The sequence below is a fragment of the Halichoerus grypus genome, chromosome 1, assembly GCF_964656455.1.
Source record: "Halichoerus grypus chromosome 1, mHalGry1.hap1.1, whole genome shotgun sequence".
NCBI classification, from domain to species: domain Eukaryota; kingdom Metazoa; phylum Chordata; class Mammalia; order Carnivora; family Phocidae; genus Halichoerus; species Halichoerus grypus.
Window position 1 is genome coordinate 55048664 of NC_135712.1, and position 19642 is coordinate 55068305.

Sequence of the window (19642 nt, forward strand, 5' to 3'; positions counted from 1 at the left end):
AAAGTAGTTTCTGCATTATACCAACTGAGTTATAATGTACCATCTTGGACCTTTTTAAAGAGCTACTTTCTGCATGTAGCACAAGACCTCATGGAAACCCTTACTCCCTGTTGGAATGTAATTGCTATCCATTCTCTGCCTAAATAGCCACTAACCCCGGCTGTGATGAGATATTCCATCAGTCCTAGGAGGGAAAGTGTACCCCTAAGTTGAGGTTTGACCTGATAATGATGGCATGTTATACTCTTAGAGTATCAGTGACAACAAATCCATTTGCTGTCAAATCAGTTTAAAACTGACTCCTTTACCATGTGCTCAAACATCAAATTTTATTCCCACATAGAAATTCTTCAAAAATTTCAAGTAACTTCATAAAAATAAGTGCTATCACCAGCGTATTTTCTTTTTTTTTTAAGATTTTTTATTTATTTATTCGTCAGAGAGAAAGAGAGGGAGGGCGCACAAGCCGGGGGGAGGGGGCGCAGAGGGAGAAGCAGGCTCCCCACTGAGCAGGGAGCCCAATGCGGAACTCAGTCCCAGGACCCTGGGATCATGACCTGAGCAGAAGGCAGACGCTTAACCAATGGAGCCACCCAGGTGCCCCCAACCAGCTTATTTTCAATAGGTTGAATGCAGTTGAAAGTTTAGTACGATGTTTATAAGGGTTAGTATCCTCTCCTCCAACATGTCGGCTGACTCTTCACCTTTTATTGCTGCTGCTGATGTCATTAAATGACGCCAGCCTCCACCATGCCCTTCATCAATTCTTATCAGAACTTTATAAATGAACATTGCATTCACCAGAGCTTTGCAGTTCATTGGGTCTGATTGCATGGCTGGCATGACAAAGCAGAAACTGAGTTCAGCTTGCTCCTTGGTAAAATAAACGTTTTTTTCTTTTCTTTTTTCTTCTTTAAAATTTTTTTTATAATATTGGATCTGATCTCACAATTTTTTTAACATTTATATTTCATTGATGTGAAAGAGACCATGGGAGCTTACCAAGGTCCATCCCCCTCATAGTAAAATAATAATTTCTAAGTCTAAATCATCAAAGTTGTAAACAGACTCCATTGATGAGCTTCATTAATTCATGCCACTTGATCTTTGTATTTTTCAAAGATAGATAGATATTCCAATTTCATTTCAAAGAGCATTTCTATGTCTTTATAATTAAAGATTGCCAATTTTCATGCATCCAACTTTTTTCTCTTATAGATCATAAGAAGAGACAAGCTCTGGGAAACACAATTTAAAACCCAAGCCTCAACATAAAAACAAAACTGCTACATTATACTTGCATTTTGCAGCCAGTAGGATAAGATTGTAATACTGATAGACCAGTGCAGGAAAATACTGATTCAATTTAATATAGTTGTTTAATTTGAATCAGTTGATTCAATTGAGTTCAATCATGTTTATTGGGGGCTATTATACAAGTGCTCTGCTAGGCATTGAAGACATACAAATAGGAGTAAGATGCAGAGCCAGCCTTCAGAAAGAATCCACTTGGGAACAGTGAAATGCACATATGAAACCATGCATAATACAGGGAGACATGGCCTAAGGGCCAAAGGCATGCATGTGAGAAAGAGCACCAGATTTGATTTGGGGGATCAGAAAAAGATTCGTTCACCAGGAAAGACATTTTCTGGCACATGCAGGATCTTGTCTTACACACATACCACCCGTACGAAATTGAGTTGCCCAAGCCACCTTCACCTGTGGACCAAATTGGGGTCACATTCACCTAATTTGTTTCATTTCAGTGGCTTGTGCCTCTCAGCCCAGCAGTCACTCCACTTCCCCCACAAAGTTGCACCCTATAATTTCTGAATGCCCCTTGGACAAGTTATGAAATCTCTCTAAGCCTCAGTTTACTCATCTGTAAAATGATTAAAAAATGCCTTCATCTTTGAATGGTCATGAGGATTAAATGAGACAATATACATAAAATTCACAGAAAAACCATCATTATTTTATACTTGCATTCTACATCCCAACCAACATAACAGACTAATAACCCATTTTTGAGAAGAGTAGAGTGAAAGAGATGGGAGGCAACTCCGCCCCCACCCCCACTCCAGGCAAGCGTCACTTTAGGTCCAAAAGTTGAAGAATGATGGAGGGAAGAGAAGAGACAAGGATGAATTTCTCCTTTGTTTGGGTGTACTTCATGTAACAAAAAGTATTTTTTTTGATTTCCTTGAGATTTTTCTAGCCTATCACACAATTACATATTTATACCTCTCCACCAAATAAAAAACAAGGAAGAATCACAGAAATGTGGCAACAGCTGGACACATAGATGGACACATGAGATAGGCTGCCAAGATTTCGCCGTGCCTATTTCCAAATATCTGTCTTCACAAGCCTTCTATCAGTAATTAGAGGCATAACTCTCAGCTAAGTAGATTCAGGTTTCTAAACACTCTCTACAATTCAAAGATAGACAAGAAAGTTATTTTCTACCACTTTTATATCTCTATACCTGCTTGTTTCAGATTGCCTAATTTTGATGAGACTAACAGATGCATGATTTGCTGTTAAGAATAAATTGTATAACGATGAGTTTATTTAGTGAACTGTTAATCATGCCACAGAAAAGGGTCATGGTTTAAAAAATCAAACTTTAAAAAGTGTCGTGATTTTATTCATTGTGTACTTTTGTCGGAAACAAACACATTTTGTAATGCAGTTAAACGTTCCTTTGTCTTTTTTTTAAGATTTTTTTTTTTAATTTGAGAGAGAGAGCAAGAGAGAGCGAGAGAGAGCGAGAGAGCAGGAGCAGGGGGGAGGGGAGAAGGGCAGAGGCAGAGGGAGAAGCAGACTCTGCTGAGCAGGGAGCTCAACACAGGGCTCGATCCCAGGACCCTGAGATCATGACATGAGCCTGAGGCAGATACTTCACCAACTGAGCCACCCAGGAGCCCCAAACATTCCTTTGTCTTTAAACATTTTGTTTTGAGATATGTAGAACCACATGCACTTGTAAGAAATAATATAGAGATACCCTGTGTGCCCTTCACTCAGTTGCCCCCAATGGTAACATCTTGCAAAACTATAATGCAATATCACAACCACGATATTGACATTGATGTGATCTACTGATCCTAATCAGATTTCCCCAGTTTTAAGTGTACTCATTCGTTCATGTATATGTGTCTGAGATATCTGTATTTGGTTCTGTGCAATTTTATCACATTTATGTTCATGTCTACCACTGCAGCCAAGATACAAAACGGTTCTATCACTATAAGGGTCCCTCATATTGCCCCTTACAACTACATCCTCCTCCCCCTTCCATGCCTAATCCCTAGCAACTACTAATCTGTTCCTCAGTTCTATAATTTTGTCATTTCAAGAAGGTTACGTAAATGGAGTCGTGCCATATTTGACCATTTGGTACGGGTCACCCATCATAATTCCCTTGAGATCCCTCTGAGTTGTGGTGCCTATCAATAATTTTTACTGTATCGCTATTGTAATTCATGGTATAGAAGTATTTCAATATGCTAAACTTTCAGCTGTTGAAGGACAGTTGGATTGTTTCCAGTTCTTGCCTATGGCTAATAAAGCTGCTGTGGAACATTCTTGTACAAGTTTTTGTATGAGCCAAAGTTTTCATTTCTCTGTGACAAATGCCCCGGAGTGCAATTGCCGGGTTGGATGGTAATTGCATGCCCAGATTTATAAGAAACTGCCAAACTGTTTTCCAAAGTGACTCTGCCATTTTATATTCCCCCCAGCCATGTATGAGTGATTCAGTTTTTCCACCCTTTTTTTTTAACATTATATGACCTCAGTCTGTATGGAGGATAAAATTAGTAAATAAATACATGGCCCATATAAGAACAGCTTGTAAAAAGTCAGCCCAAAAAGTCCAAAGGGTAAAAAGGCAGGGGTCATATAAAAAAAAAGCCATCTTATGCAACGCCCTCTCTGACTCGTCTCAGCTCGCAGGGTGGCCAGGTAACACAACAAAGGCTTCACGCTCCTAGAAAGCAGCCGCGGTGACCTAAAGCTTTGCTTGGTGTAAATTACAATAAATAATCTTTTCTTTCCAGAACAGGATTATGGCCTATAAAATGCTTCAAGTAGCCCTGTGTTCAACATTGCTTATAGGTAAGAATCCATTTCTTGTTTATTTATCATGTCTTTTACAATGATTAGGTTGATAGATAACCCCTTTTGACTTTTTCAAAGAAATGAACAAATATGTTTTATTCACAGATCAATTCTAGAGCATTGGGAAAACCCAACTGTCACGTCATGTGGTGGTTTTGAGCATGTTAGTGTTAATTGCGTGTGATCATTTTATTCCTAATTATGTATTCACATATTAACATGTCACTCTTGCTAGGAAATCTAGTTAAGGGCTGCCTCCAAAGAAGTGCTCTTGTGTCCTTGAACAAAGAAAAATTTCAAATGCCTTTTAGAAACTGTAATACTTACATAGTACCATTATGTGGAGACCTCAACGCACTTTGAGAGTGTGAATTCATTAACCTTTAGAGCAAGCTGTAGCCCAGAGAAGTGGTGTTTTAAAGACAAATCGAGGAAGGTACTGAAGGTCAGATGATTTGCTGCCAAACTGACCCAATAATTCAGTGACTTCTTTCTGAATGGAACTGAGAGGTCGTTTGTTTTTCTTGTAACCAAAACTGAAAATACTTACAAAGGTGTAAATTATATTTACAGTTAAATCTCTATAATTTATAAATACTTCTGATGAAATGCTTACATAAGAATAAATTTCTACTTTTATGATCAACTTGAAACCCATGCAAAAAAATCTACATATTTTTCTTGAGGTGCGCACACACACACATACACACACAAATCAATAAAAGGATATAGGTATATACCTAAAATATGAATCTAGGTAAGTGTGTACATATATGTATGTGTATATAATTAGCCTTTTATTCTTAAGCATATAAATAATTTTAATAAAGAGTTTTAATCATCACTGTTATACTTTGCATTTGGGACATGTTTAAATAAATGATTTAGAAATTTTTAGCCAAGTTATTATTAGGCAATTATCATCAATGCATGTGTAATCACACCTGGTTACAGCCCACATCTCCTGATGAAGAAAGTGAGGCTGGCTCAGTTTAAGTGAGTGTCGCAGGAACACACTGTAAATTGAAGTCATGGGCTAGTTATAATCCATCAGTCGTTGCTTTGCTTTGCCTGCTGATCCATGCAGTTGGCTTTCCAGTGGGTGATGGTAGATTAGCACAAGGCGAAGAGCACTAGTGCTAGTCTACCTTCACCTGTGAACATGCAGAGTCAAAAATATCTGACAAAAGGAAAATGGTCCTGCAAAATGCCTTTTAGAGACTTTCTTAAGAAACAAGTTGGAATTAACTTTAACTCCAGCTGAGATACAAATATGTCTACCTAGAAAGATAACTGGTTTGACTGATTTCACTTAAAAAAATAAAGAAATAAGATTATGTGGTTAAAGTTCATGAAATAACAAGTTGAGAATTAGAAACTAAGGACAGAGGAACACTGACACGGTGGGGTTAGCCCTTTAGATCTCAGGAAAGAAGCCTTTACTGCGTATAGGCTGAGTACACTTAAGTCTTTAGAATCAGATTCATTTGTTACACAGATAATTCATTTAACTGACATTTTCTAAATCATACAGCTCTCAAGTAGGAAATCATAGCTTGAATCAACTTTCTTCCCTTCTTCTCTTCCTCCTCCCATTTTTCATTTAAGAATGTAGCCTATTCATCTGCCCTTCCCTAGAGCTCTCTACGTATCCTAAGAAAACAACCATCTTAAAAAGTTTGTTTTTATATTTAAAAAAAGTTTCCTCAGATTAGTTGTCTAACAAATTACTTTTTTGTCCAGAACTTAATTTGAAGTAAATAGAGAAAAGATCTCATTATCCATTTTCCTAATGGGAATGCTGAAGCCAAAAATGATGAAGAACCTTCCCCAAGTAATTACATTTATGAGCACAGTCCTCAAATCATTTTATTGATTTTCTTAAAATAGTAATTCATACACATTGGAACCGGTTCCCTGGTCAGAGAATTAGAAGTCCAAGTGTCATGATTTGATTAAAAAACAAAACAAAACCCCTCTCTTCAGCATTTAGGTCAAGAACTGCCTTCTCCTACAATAAAGCCAGCAAATATGAATACTACTCCTTTAAGTCTCTATTCTGTGGGCAGGGGCTTTCCATATGTTACCTTAAGTCAACTCTCTAATCACTGTGCAAATAAGTATCATGATTTTTATTTTACAGGGGAATTTAGGCTTAGAGAAGCTAAGTGATTAAGCCACACAGTTAATCCATGGTGGATGCCGGATTCACATGCAAATTCTACATCCAGCTCTTCTGAGAATGAAACCCTTCTTTCTGCTACGCAGACTGTCCCCTCTGGCACTGCCCTGCTGGATATGGGACATGTAGCTACGGAATGGGCAAAGGAGCACAGAGCAAGGCCTCCTCCTGAGAAAGGAATAAGGCCAATATCACAGCCCTTGGTTCTACAAGAACAGGCCAGGAGTTAGGGAGCTGGATGATTTTATGTGAGTAAACAGAGCCAAACTAAGAAATAACCAGAGGCTTTCTATGACAGTTTCTAGTTGTGGTGAGGGTAGAGAGAGGTTCTAAACTCATCTATTCCAGCTCCAGAAGGCACTCATCAAAATCAAACAGCCCCATTTCACACAAAGAAGAAATATGGAAAATACACGCATTTGGGACGTATTTTGCAAAGTAAATAAACCAGTCCTTGAAGCTGACCCGTATATGGGACAATTTGGAGGTTCATGCCCATATTGTTAATCTGTGATCAGATCACATGAAGTCCAAGTATGTCTTCTGGTTTTAGACAGGGGAAGAGAACTGCCTTTAGCCCGTTTCTCTAGCATTGTTCCAGCTCATACTTTTGACTCCATGCCTAGTAACCAAGAGCAATTTGTCTTGAAGGTTTTTGTTTGGTTGGTTGGTTGGTTTGGGTTGGGTTTTTTAGATGAGAGCTTTTAAGCTCATATTTTCTTCCCCTGGACCGAGTCAGCCCCTCCAGTCCCTCCATGTTTGCCTTCTGCACCATCCATAGAAGGAACGGCCCTTCTCAGTCATCCAGCCGCACCCCACCATCCTGTTCCTTGGAGAGTCTGTATTTCTGGATATAGTTTTGGTTTATTTTATAAGAACTTGTTCTTAATTTTTTCTACTCACTTGGGCTTAAGATTGATCGATGCTCTCAAGAAAGTAAGTAGTGAGAATAAACTGGGAAATATCTAAGTTAGAGAAAAATATCAGGGCCTATGTCTAGATTCGTTGAGCACTCTGGGTGTTGCAGAAAAACCATTTATTTTCCTGTCCACATGGCATCATTTGTCATGATGCTGGAGTTGGAAAACCCATCAACACACACAAGCAATGACCCAGAAGGGGTTACTATTGAATCATACAAAACACTACCTTTCGTGAGTTACAAATTTCTCTGTCAACAAAATCAAAAGCTAATAAAAGATATGCCAGCTCCAAAATATGCCCCAGGGAATTACATGGTGGTGCATGCAAGCATGTATGTGGGTGTATGTTAGCGTGTTGCGAGCAGGTTAAAAAAGACTGAACTTAAATTCGAGTAATACTAGTTCCTGTTTACTTTGCAAAGTACTCAACACGCCAGCAGCTCTAACATCAATAAAGCCAAAGTTCCCTGAGTTAAAAGTTCATTTATGAAAGCATTTCATTAACAGTTTAGTAAGATGACCGGGTTTGAGAGCTGGTCCCAAAGTTCAGTGTCTTTCTTTTTTCCAGTTGACTTCCATCAGCTCTCTGCCCTCTGGCCTTTTGCTTCCCTGCTCCCTTTTTCCATGGCTTTTCACCTTTTTAAACTTTTGTTTTTGTAACTTCCCTTATTTTGTCTCTGCTTCCTCTGATTTCTTTGCTTGAATTCTCCCTTCTCTTTTTTCTTCAAACCCCAAATTTCTTCTCTCATTCTCTCTCTCATTAATTTTTATCTGAATTGCAGCAAAGAGAGAGAATCTATTCTAGTAAATATAACTCTTCTATCTTCCACCATAAATTTTTGGGTCAGTGACCAAAATTTAGAGTGGGAAGAAAAAAGTAACTATTTCATATTTTATAACAAAAATTATTTACTTAACACGGAGAATAAAATATTCAACTTTAAAGATTTTATTTATTTGAGAGAGAGCGAGAGCACGAGCAGGGTGAGGGGCAAAGGGAGAAGCAGACTCCCCGCTGAGCCCAACGCAGGGCTCAATCCCGGGACCCCAAGATCATGACCTGAGCCAAAGGCAGACACTTAACCAACTGAGCCACCCGGGCGCCCCTAAAATATTCAATTTTAAGAATATGAACCTAAACATGAGTATTTTAATTACTCACAAAATTATAACATTTCTCCTACAGTTAGCGAGATCTCAGGAAATTTTACTGTATTGCCAAGATGTCTGTAGAGACTGTTCTCCTGACCCTCTTTTGTCCTTAATTCCTCGTGACCATTTATACTTTAGTTTAATACTTAATTTATGTGCCTGGGCAGTTATTTCATCTTTTTTCTAAAGACATAAACATTTTAAGGGAAGGGATTAAGACTCAGTCCAATAAAAATAGCGAATAATAAATGTTATTCTTTCACTGGTTATGCTGAAAGCCGAGTGCTTTGCTTTCAGCATCCCATCCCTGAGTATGTCTGAGAACTTGCGGCGGGACTGTCATGCTTATTCTCCATCTCCGGCATCTCAGGCATCAGGCAGTACTGCAGAGAGATGAGAGAGACGTATCACCAGCCTCTAAGGGAAGTAGCTAGCTGTGGCCCATCCTGTGGATTTGCCAGGCATTTCTGTGTCTTCTGCCCCTGCTAAATCCCACCACGTTTATTCACAGACGTAGAATTCCTTCCCTCATGTAACCGTCTATGAATATCCACAGAAGTCACAGTCATGGCTTTCCAGGGGTGACAAACTCCTGCTGGTGGGAGCGCCCTGTCTGTGCTGGATTTTTTTCCCCCCTGTTTCTTAGGGAGGCTCTGAGACAACAGACCTGTTGGATTCTCTGCCCCACCTTCTGACACATAGAACTCTCACCCCCCTTCTTGGCCTGCTTTTGATCAAGTTGAAAAATAAACCAAAGATTAACATGGAAGGCAATCGGTTCCCTTTATTACTGAGAAAGGCTAATTTGGAAAATATAACATAGTATAAGATATAAAGGGCCTGGTGACTGGACCCCAGCATTTGGCAAATTTCATATCCAGTTGCAGGTTGCAGAACCAGAAGAGAAAGGGTGATCTCGGAGGGCAGCTAACTCTCAAGAGGAAGAAGGAAGAGCTAGCTGGACGTGCCAAGTTATGCCTCTTGGACTTACCAGTTACATGGGGGCACTGCCCCTTCTGAGAGGCAGAGTCTACAAACGGGAGAAGGGTGGCCTGAGGTTACTCTAAATGAGTTCACTCTCCAGGGAATAAACAGGTCTCTGCTATCAGCCTCTGTCCTTCCATTCTGTATCGCTCATTTCACATCAGGCTTTCTGATCTTTTTAGCATATAGGTTCCTACCACAAGGATAATCTTCATGGTCACGTGCACAGTATAAAGACTATTCAGTTATTTCTCCACTATCAAATTTAAAGACTCTTTTTCAGCCTTCTCTGGATGATGGCAAAATAGGGAACCCTTCCACTTCTAACTGTACAGCTTCTGTCACCAGCGTACAGCTCCTCGGCCCATGACGGGCACTCATCTCTGTGCATAAGGTGAATACATTTTTATTTGTATTGCTTTAATTATTGACTAGGTCTACTTTGACTTCTCTTTCACTTATTTCTGTCTATCTCAGTGCTGAATTTCTCAGCATGTAAGCTCCTTGGCAGTACCAGGAGCTATACCCATTTAGCATATTCTATATGCTTCTGATGCCCTAATACCATGCAGAGAAAGTAAGTTTCAATTAATGACCTATTGGTTATGAGTATATTCCAGTTAAAAATATTAGAGCTGCAAGAGATCTCAGTTGGCTTCATATGACTCAGAACAGGAAATGGAGGGACAGGAGTAACCAACTAATAACCCAACTAATCACGGGCAGGGCTAGGATAAGACCCCCCATCTCTGATCCTTCTTGGCTTGTGTGGCAAGAGCTGTGATCTCCAATGTCTCCATACTCTGAAGTGTCTGCCTTATTTCAACTGTACCGAATTTTCTGCTGAGGATATTCGAGACATGTTTAGATAGCAGAACTAAGCTTGACAGATCCTATTAAAACTATTATGATATGGGATGAAAGGAAGGAGGTTGTGTAGGGAGTTGGAAAGAAAAAGAGGAAGATTTTTTTATAGCTTATGATTTTAAAGTTTAAAAAAGGCATTAACCTGGCTGATACTGCCTACATTAAAAAAAAAATTAAAAACCAACAAAGTAATAAAACTCAGGGTTCAGTTTTCAAACCCCAGCAGTATTATAGAGGCTTACAAACACAAACTGTGATCTTGCTCTCACTAACTTTCAAGGTTGATCAGGCGGAATGAAAAAGGGAGGAGGAATTTCTCAAGCAGAGAGGATAATAGCATGCCCTTCTGTACTACTTGCATTTTATTTCAGCTCTGCCAATGACTTACTATGTGACCTTGAGTGAGTCATTTCATCTCTGTGTGTCAATTTTCTCACTTGTAAAGTAGGATAATAAATATTACTTTCTGTCTCTCTCGTGGGTGATGCTATTATCACCATCAATTAATATTTATTGGATGCCTGTTGGGCACATAATGCTGAGGTAGGTGCTTTGTTCAGGGGCAAGGGGGAGGGGGACATTGTATCAGTGAAACATTTTCCATGAGCAAAAAGAGAGAAGATTTACAAAAGACAGAATTATTAGAGCTTAAAATAGCTATGCTTTATATTTTAAGGCATGCTTCTCTGCCAAGATTTATGTAATAGCATTTTTTTTTCCTTAGCGATTGTACAATGCACCAGGACAATCATGGTGCAGAATATTGGTTTTACTTTTGGATGATTCCAAGTAACACTATCTTAAGTGGTTAATGTACTCTCTTTATCTAGTTGTGAATTATATCTTAAGCATAATTTATGTAGAAACATTTATTAGAGGCATGCCTGTGTTACTTGGTGGGTTAAGTGGTCAACTCTTGATTTCAGCTAAGGTCGTGATTTCAGGTCATGGGATTGAGCTCCCGAGTCGGGCTCTGTGCTCAGCGGGGAGTCTACTTGGGCTTCTCTCTCCCTCTCCTTCTGCACATCTCCCTGCTCATGCGCGCTCTCTCTCTTTCAAATAAATAAATATTTTTTAAAAAAAGAAACATTTATTAAGTATTGATACTGGATCTTATTTGCCTAGACACTCTGTTTTGAAACCTCCCCTTCCTTTTTTTTTTAAACAGAATAAGAACAGGGGCACGTGGGTGACTCAGTCAGTTAAGCGTTTGCCTTTGGCTCAGGTCATAATCCCAGGGTCCTGGAATCGAGTCCCACATCGGGGTCCCTGCTCAGCAGAGAGCCTGCTTCTCCCTCTCCCTCTGCCTGCGGCTCTGCTTACTTGTACTCTCTCTCTCTTTGTCAAATAAATCAATAAAATCTTTTAAAAATAATAAAATAAACAGAAGAAGAACACATTAAACGTGTAACACTGTAACAGACACCTTTTCAAAGAGAATGAAGAGAAATCTGAGAAGTTTCCTATGAACACATCTCAGTTAAAACCAGAACTTCAACGCTGGTCAGTGCACACCAGTGAGCCCAAACGAATGAGTTCCCTGTTCTGTTCCAAGCAGTCCTGTCTTACCATTCCTGGTGTCACTCATCTGATTCAGGCCCTACTTATCTGTCCTCTGGACCACTAGAAGAGGCTCCAACCTATGTCTCTCACTCTCTCTTCCTTTTACCATCTGCCTTCCAACACCACTGACAAAGGAGTTTCCAAAAGTATCTGTGAATGGATAAACAAAATGTTGGCATATATGTACAAAATACTATTTGGTCTTAAAAAGGAATGCAAAGCTGATATATGCTTCAACATGTATACCTTGAAGATATTCTACTAAGTGAAATAAATTAGACACAAAGGGACAAATAGTGCATGATTCCTCTTAGATGGGGTACCTACAATAAGCAAATGCATAGAGACAGAAAGCTAATGGTGGTGACCAAGGGCTGGAGGAGAGAGTAATGGGAATTGTTGAAGGGTACTGAGTTTCTATTTCGGGAGATGAAAAAATTCTTGAGATAGTGGTGATGGTTGTACAACACTGTGAATGTGCTTGATGCCACTGAATTGTACAATTAAAAATAGTTAAAATGGCTTTACATTATGCATATTTTAATCATAATCAAACAAAAAAATTTTAAGTAAATCTGGTCCTATCATTTTCTTGTTCAGAAATATTAATGATTTGAAGAATAAAGTCCAAACTCCTTGGTATGACAGTAATAATCCCCCGACATTCTCTGAGCACATCCATACCTCTGCCCTACCCTGCAATCACATTGGCAAAGTGGGGGTCACTGAACCTGAGCCTTACTTTGCTCCTCTGTTCCTGTGCTCTCCAGTTTTCCTCAGCCTGGAGTACATGCTCTTTGTTTCTGCTCCCTTCTTCTTCACTGTGGAAACAGCCCATAACCTTGGAAGCTCAACTCAAAACCAATTTCTCTGTGATCCCTCCACACCAATATCAGAATTAATCACTTCCCCTTCAAACGGTCTGGTCACAGTATGTTTCCTTATCATTATTTATGAGCTCTGAATACAATATGAGTTCCTTAGCGGCAAGGGTTGTTTTTTGTTTATCTTTCTATGCAACGATGATTATCCAAGCAGGGACGAGGGTGAGGCAAGTGGAGAACTTACGGCACAAAATTTGTGTAAGCTTGAGAGCAAGTTTCTTCTATTTGTGGACTCACTTGGCTTCACCTGGGTCTCAGCTCTGGTGATTAGCAGTTTATCCTGACATCAGTAGGCACTCATAATGTATCGTATTAGTTATCTACTATGACCTAATAATTTCCCCAAACCATAGCAATTTAAAACAAGAAATATTTATCATCTTACAGTTTCTGAGGAATTGGGGAGTGGCTTGGGTCAGTGACTCTGACTCAGGAACTCTCATGAGATTACAGTAAAGATGTCAGTGAGGGCTATTGTGATCGAAGGCTTGACTGGAACGAAAGCCTTAGGTTCCCAGGTGGTTCGTTTGTGTGGCTGTTGGTGGGAGGCTTCAGTTCCTTGACAGACGGGCCTCTCTTCAGGGCTGCTTGAGCGTCCTCACAACATGGCAGCTGTTTCCATTAGAGCAAGCGATCCAAGAGAGGTGCAAGACAGAAGCTATAATGCCTTTTATGTGCTCGCCACAGAAAGCACACACTGTCATTTCCACAGTATCCTGTGGCTACACAGGTCCACCCTACTAAACGAAAGAAGACCACAGGGGATCTGAATACCAAGAAGGCAGTGGTCTTTGGGGGACATATTGGAGGATGGCTTCCACAGGCATGCTGGTTTGATTGTATTGAATTAGATGACCAGAAGCAGGCCAATATTACTACTATCATCTGTTACTAATATCTACTGAAAAGTTGACTTCTATCTTTTATTTTTAAGTCATGAATAACTAAAATTGCTAATATCCTATTAATAGATAATATGTCTGAGCCATTTTTTTATCTTCATCACTAGTAATATTTTGCACCCAGAGACAGCCTGATTGATGTATAATATCCACAGAGGTTGTCATTTTCAATAGGTAGGCAGTTAGAACCAGAACTTAGTGGGGTAACAAATTAAACTAGAAGTAATAGAGCTAATAACTAGAACCCTGCTTAGTGCTCAAGGTCAAGCTTGGAAAAGCATGAGATCATAAGGAATGTGTAAGTAATGATTGTCTCTTTTTTATAAATGCATAAGGCTTTTTTTTATTATTATTACTTTTCTTTGGCCCCAAGCATTCCTGTCTCTTAGTCATAATATTGCACAGTGGCTTTAAGGGGAGAATTCCATCTCCCTTTCCTACTAGCTATGTGGCCTTGAACATATTATTTAACTTTTGTGTGATGTAGTTACCTTTTCTGCAAAATGAGGTGATTGACAGTGCTACTTCTTCGGTTTGTTGTATTATATAAGGTTATTCAGGTAAAGTATCTTTTAGTGCAATGCTCAATAAATGTTAGCTATCATTATTATTTGTGTGTGACATCAATACACACACACACGCACAAATAATCTAGCTCCCTCTAACCATTGTCTTCTTACATCCATTTTAAAGATTCCCAGTGCCACATCATTCCTTCAGCTTAAAATGTAAAGTCTTGCTCCTTCTCCTATCCTGCTAAATTTAATCTTTTCTTTATGGAATAGATTCAGCAATTTTCCTGACCATGAAAATGTCTGTTTGTGCCCCAGAGCCCCGAAGTTCAATAAGGACACCTTCTCTTAAACTCCCTTAGCACAATCAAATCCTATGTTGCCTTGTTTTATTTTGAATCTTGTACCCCTCTCCCTCCTCCCCTACAGAGGAGAGGTTTCATATCTTATAGTTCACTATAACTCTGGTCAATAGAGTCTTGTTAATGATGAAGCAATAGAGTACTTAACATAACATTTGTAATAAATGCTTCTTTATCACAAGCAATGAACAGATTGTATTGTTACCACAAATAGGTCAGGAGTGTGTTCTTCCTTGATATTGATTCAAATTAGAACTCTGAATGTGATTGTGTTTTATTTGGAAATGAAATATAATATAGACTGTTAAAATTTCAAGATACTATAACAGTCTGGATTTTAAAAACAATCATCTTTTTTTTCCCCTTAATCCTGGACTGGGAAGGAGTACAAAATGCAAACTTCTTCAATTCAGTGATAGATCTATCAATACTAACAATTTAAACCACAGTGCCAGATTTGGAAGCAGTCTACTTCAAACTGAAAGATATGATCTCTTTTGGAAGGCTAGGAAAGGAAGAATAAGATTGTTGACTGCCTGGTTTGAGCCAGATGGTTTATAGCCATTAATAGACCCAACCCTTACGGTAATCCTATATTATTGTGTTACTGCATTATTATTATAACTTTTTACATACAAGAAAACTGCAGCTTGGAGAAATTAAGCAACTTGTCCAGAAAAGTGATAGAGCTGCAATTTGAATCCCGGTCTGTGGGCTCCCGTGCAGGTACAGAAGGCTGTAAAAATCTTTTCCATCCAGCACATGGCTTTCATGCTGCACTATATGCAGGACACATAGGGTGGTGATAGCTCAGGGATGAGGGAAGGCTGAGGAGTGGTCATCTCCCTTGGCGCATAGATTTCTCAGGGCTCCCTTCTCAGGCCCCCAACCTCCCAAACACCACAGCTGTGTCTCTTTAAGAAGATAAACATTGAGATGTAAACTACTGCCTTAAAAGATGCTGTGCTCTTGGACTCTGAATTACAGGAGCGTTGGGAGCGCCATTTTTGTTGGAGGACCCAGCAAACCAGTTCCTACATCTCAAAAGACATATATATTTGCAGGATTACTGGGACCCAGATCAGAATCCAAATATGTGGGGCAACTCGCTGGCTGATCAGGTATTTGCATTAGAAACAATGCACCATCTATCTTGCTGAGTAAGCACTGCATCAGCAGCCATCAACCCAGTACCAGCCCAACCCACGAGTTTTTTCTCTCTAGCCACCCTGAGCTATAGCTGCCATTTCCTCCCCATAAAGTGGCTTTTGTCTGGTAAACTCCACCTCTTCCTTCAAGAATAAAATCAAATGTTCCCTCCTTTTTGAAACTTTTCCCTTCTTTCCTGGATGACATTTGTCCTTCTTTCTTTTCTCCCCTTTGCATGCCATTCACATGTGAATAGCTCTCTAAATGTCACCCTGGAATTAGTTGCTTTGTGCACCCAACCTCCCTTACCTAGGCTACAGACGTAAGGTGCACGTCTTATCCATCAAGGTCACTATTCTCAGAAACTATCAAAATGACTGTTACTCAGTCAAATCTCAGTAGATTATTGCATGTTTGGGTGGGTGGATGAATGGATCACGGTCACATTTTCGTTCCCTTTCAGTTATTCAACAGCTTATTTTCCTCTGGGATAATTATGCAAAACTTTAATGTCATTCCTTCATTTGCTTGACTTTTGTACACTTTTCTATTCATTTGGAAGTCTCACTCCAAGAGAAATAAAGAAGAAATGTGCCTTAGCCAGTTTTATTCCATGTTTACTTTTTTGATGGAAGAAACTCCAGGCCAAATAAAATTGCTGAATTGTCTGAGGATTTCAATTATTCATGATTTCCCTCTTAAAATTCAGCAATTTAGAAAACAAAAATGTATAACAAATTAATTAATCCCTTCACTTGTTTGTCCTTTATCTCTTCACGTGTATCAGGCTCTATCACCAGGCTAGAGGGTTGTATAAAATCACTAAAAAAAATGGAATGTTCTTGTTTTTCTGGGGCCTGGGTCCTATCCTTACTCTGCCTGGCTGAGTTTTAACTGGTCTACCAGGATTGGCTCGTTTCTGGTTAGCATTTGCGATGAAAACCACCGGCTTGAATAATGCATCGAGTTTTATGCATGTTTTTCTCCAACAGGCATCATTTAGAGGTATTAAAACCAGACATTTGTTTATTTGGCAACTTAAATATTATATAAGTGGGTAGACTGTGTCTTCTTTAGGGAATACTGAAATTTTCAAGTATACTCCTGCCTCTAATTGTAGACCAGTGCTATGATCAAGTGACAGATACTACAATGTAACAGGAGACTACCACATTGGTTCATACAGTGGCCCCAAAATACCATAAAACACTTAAGCATTGAAGTATACAGGTCACTAAAAGTATGTTAACCAAACCTTATCGGGTATTATTCTTCCACTCTACTTCTCTCAGTCTTTTAGGATTATCTGTACAATAACCTGAATAACTGATATGGCATGTGCTCTCCATACTCAGAGATCATGACTTAAAGTTTCTTTTGTTGCAGGTTCATGAAACATGGACTGCTTTGAAAACAACAGCACAGTATTATCTGAATGTGAATGCCTTCACTTCTGACATATCCACTGCCCAGTAAATGTGCTTTGATGGTTAAACCAGGAGAGCAAAAACAGTGGGAGTCAACATGGCAATGGACCCAAACCATGGGCTTTGGAGACCTGGAGGCAAATCCATGCCATTTACAAGATTATTTAACATGTCCGTCTTGTGGAGCTGTGGAAAGGAGTAAATATGAAAACCCAAGTAGAGACCTAGAATTAGAAGTTCTCAATAAATTGTAGCTCTTAAAATGAGAACTTAAATAATGACTATAGTAATAACATTTATCAAAAAGGGGCTTTTATGGACAAGGAAATAAAAAATAAAAAAAGTAGTGTCATTAAAACTCACTGTTGATAGCTCACTTTCTATTGTCTGCTTTTTGAAAGCGTTCTCTTTTTAATAAAAGGAAGAGGGAGGTCTCAAATGGAGTTGGTCCTCTCCTTTTTCTTCAATACTTTTCACTTTTTAAAGCCAGCCTATTTTAAGATCATGCTTTTGAAACTTTTCTATCAAAAGTGTATTGCTGAGTGCAGTAGAGAATACCATCTTAACTCTATTTGGGGGTAGATGATGACTAGGAACCCACTGGAAACATTCATCTGTAAGTGGAGACCTCCTTAGGAGTTTTGTCAAATTTGTGCAAGTTTTGCATTATAGTCCATAATATATTGATATTTATTTCAATTTGAAACAACATTTTTAACTTTCTGGCCAGGGACATTTATTACTGTTTTCCAATAAAACTGAAAAATTGACTCTAAAGAAAAGTGGACTATATTTGGTTTTACAATTGTCCTAAGCACTTTTTCAGCAGCAGGTATGTCAGAAAAATCAAACATGAAGAAGCTGCAATGTGAAGACTTCAGCCCAGCACTTTCCTCTTCAAGAGGACACTGGCACTCGGTATTCCCCACTTCCTATCCCCTGCCCTAGAGGCCTTTGCAGTGAGAAATTTGAGGCTGATGCATAATTTATGCACTTAACTATTATCCATTTCCAATACATACACAGAGATTTTTAAATCAAAGCACAACTGAATGGGCAAAAGAAAGAAGATAAATCATTTGGGTTTGCAGTAAGAAAGTTAAGATTGTACATGAATCCATCTCAGGGTTTCAACAATAGTATGCATTTGCTACCACAAAGTTCCATTCTTTGATCATTTAATTAAAAAATTAGAGAATGCCCAAGTATTGATCAGCATTCTCCAGAGAATCAGAATCAATGGAATGTGTATATGCCGAGAAAAAGATTTATTGTAAGGAATTGGCTCTGTGATTATGGAGTCTGGCGAGTCCAAAAGCTGCAGGGTAGGCCAGCAGGCTGGAGACCAGAGAAGAACCAATGTTGGAGTGCAAGTCTGAAGGTCATCAGGCCAGAACTCTAGCAAAGAGCTGATTGTGTGGTTTGAATCCTAAGGCCATCTGTTGGCAGAATTCCCTCTTGCTCATGGAAGGTCAGTTTTTTGTTCTATTTAAGCCTTCAATTTATTGGACGGGTCCCATTCACATTATGGAGGGCCATATGCTTTGCTCAAAGTCCTCCAATTGAAATGCTAAGTTCATCCAAAAACACCATCACAGAGACATCCGGAATAATGTTTGACCTCATACTAGGTACAGTGGCTCAGCCACATTGACACATACATTAACTATTACAACCTAGATTAGGTTATTCAGAGTGTACATACGCGCACACACACACTCTCAAAGCTGTGATGGAAGCAACATGTGGAGGAGAAAAAGAAAAGGACTTTAATTCATTCATTTTGTTCAGTATAATACAAGGAAGAAGCTGGGTGAGTTGTGAGCCACCAATAGTGTGAAATTATGTTAGCTGCCAAGGTAATTTTGATTTATGGAGCACTAAAAAGCAGTTTTACCGAGAGGTTGTCATCAGATTAAACAAGCATGGAAATGGGGTTTCTTATTCAAACATAATTTCATGAGAAATTACTGGAAATTTATATGATACCAGAAAACAAACAAATGAAAGCATTCTTGGTCTACGTAAAATAATTTTTCTAGAAAGGCAACAGTTAACGTCCATACAGCTGAGCAAGAAGTGGTGAGTGTTCCATTTTTTTAGAGTATTTAGGTTTTTCTAGGACTTAAGAAAACCTAAGTACCACATATTTAGTGTCTACATGCAAAATTAGTTTCGACCAGAACAACTCTTAATTCAGTGCTTAAAGAAATTGATTGTATTGAGGGACCAATTATCTGGCTGACTCAATTTAACTGATTTTTTTTCAAAATGGTAAGTGATTTGTGTGTGTGTGGTGGGGGAGGGTGTCCTCTGATTTGCTTTAAGTCTGTATCTAATTTATAAACTCTATGTAAAAGTCGCTTATTTCAAGGCTAAAGACCCATTTAACATTTTTAAGAACCCAGAACAAACTACAGCAATTGCACAATATTAGGAAAAATAGAGATCAGAAACTACCCCTTTCCTCACTTCCTGAGACTCTATATAGACTCTGCAACTGGATGTTCTCAGGTTCTACTGCAGCATTAAGAACATAAATGCACCTGGGACGCCTGGGTGGCTCAGTCATTAAGTGTCTGCCTTTGGCTCAGGTCACAATCCCAG

At 39.0% G+C, this 19642-nt stretch overlaps 1 protein-coding gene across 1 annotated transcript; it reads left to right on the forward strand.

Annotated features, from left to right (window-relative positions):
- Nucleotides 1–3956: 3956 nt before the first annotated feature.
- C1H3orf85 (chromosome 1 C3orf85 homolog) lies at nucleotides 3957–17768 on the forward strand. Its single transcript, XM_078065809.1, has 4 exons — nucleotides 3957–3972; nucleotides 4068–4125; nucleotides 15447–15580; nucleotides 16995–17768. Exons 2-4 carry the CDS (start codon nucleotides 4077–4079, stop codon nucleotides 17082–17084), a joined length of 273 nt encoding a protein of 90 aa, XP_077921935.1. The 5' UTR covers nucleotides 3957–3972; nucleotides 4068–4076; the 3' UTR covers nucleotides 17085–17768.
- Nucleotides 17769–19642: the final 1874 nt, after the last annotated feature.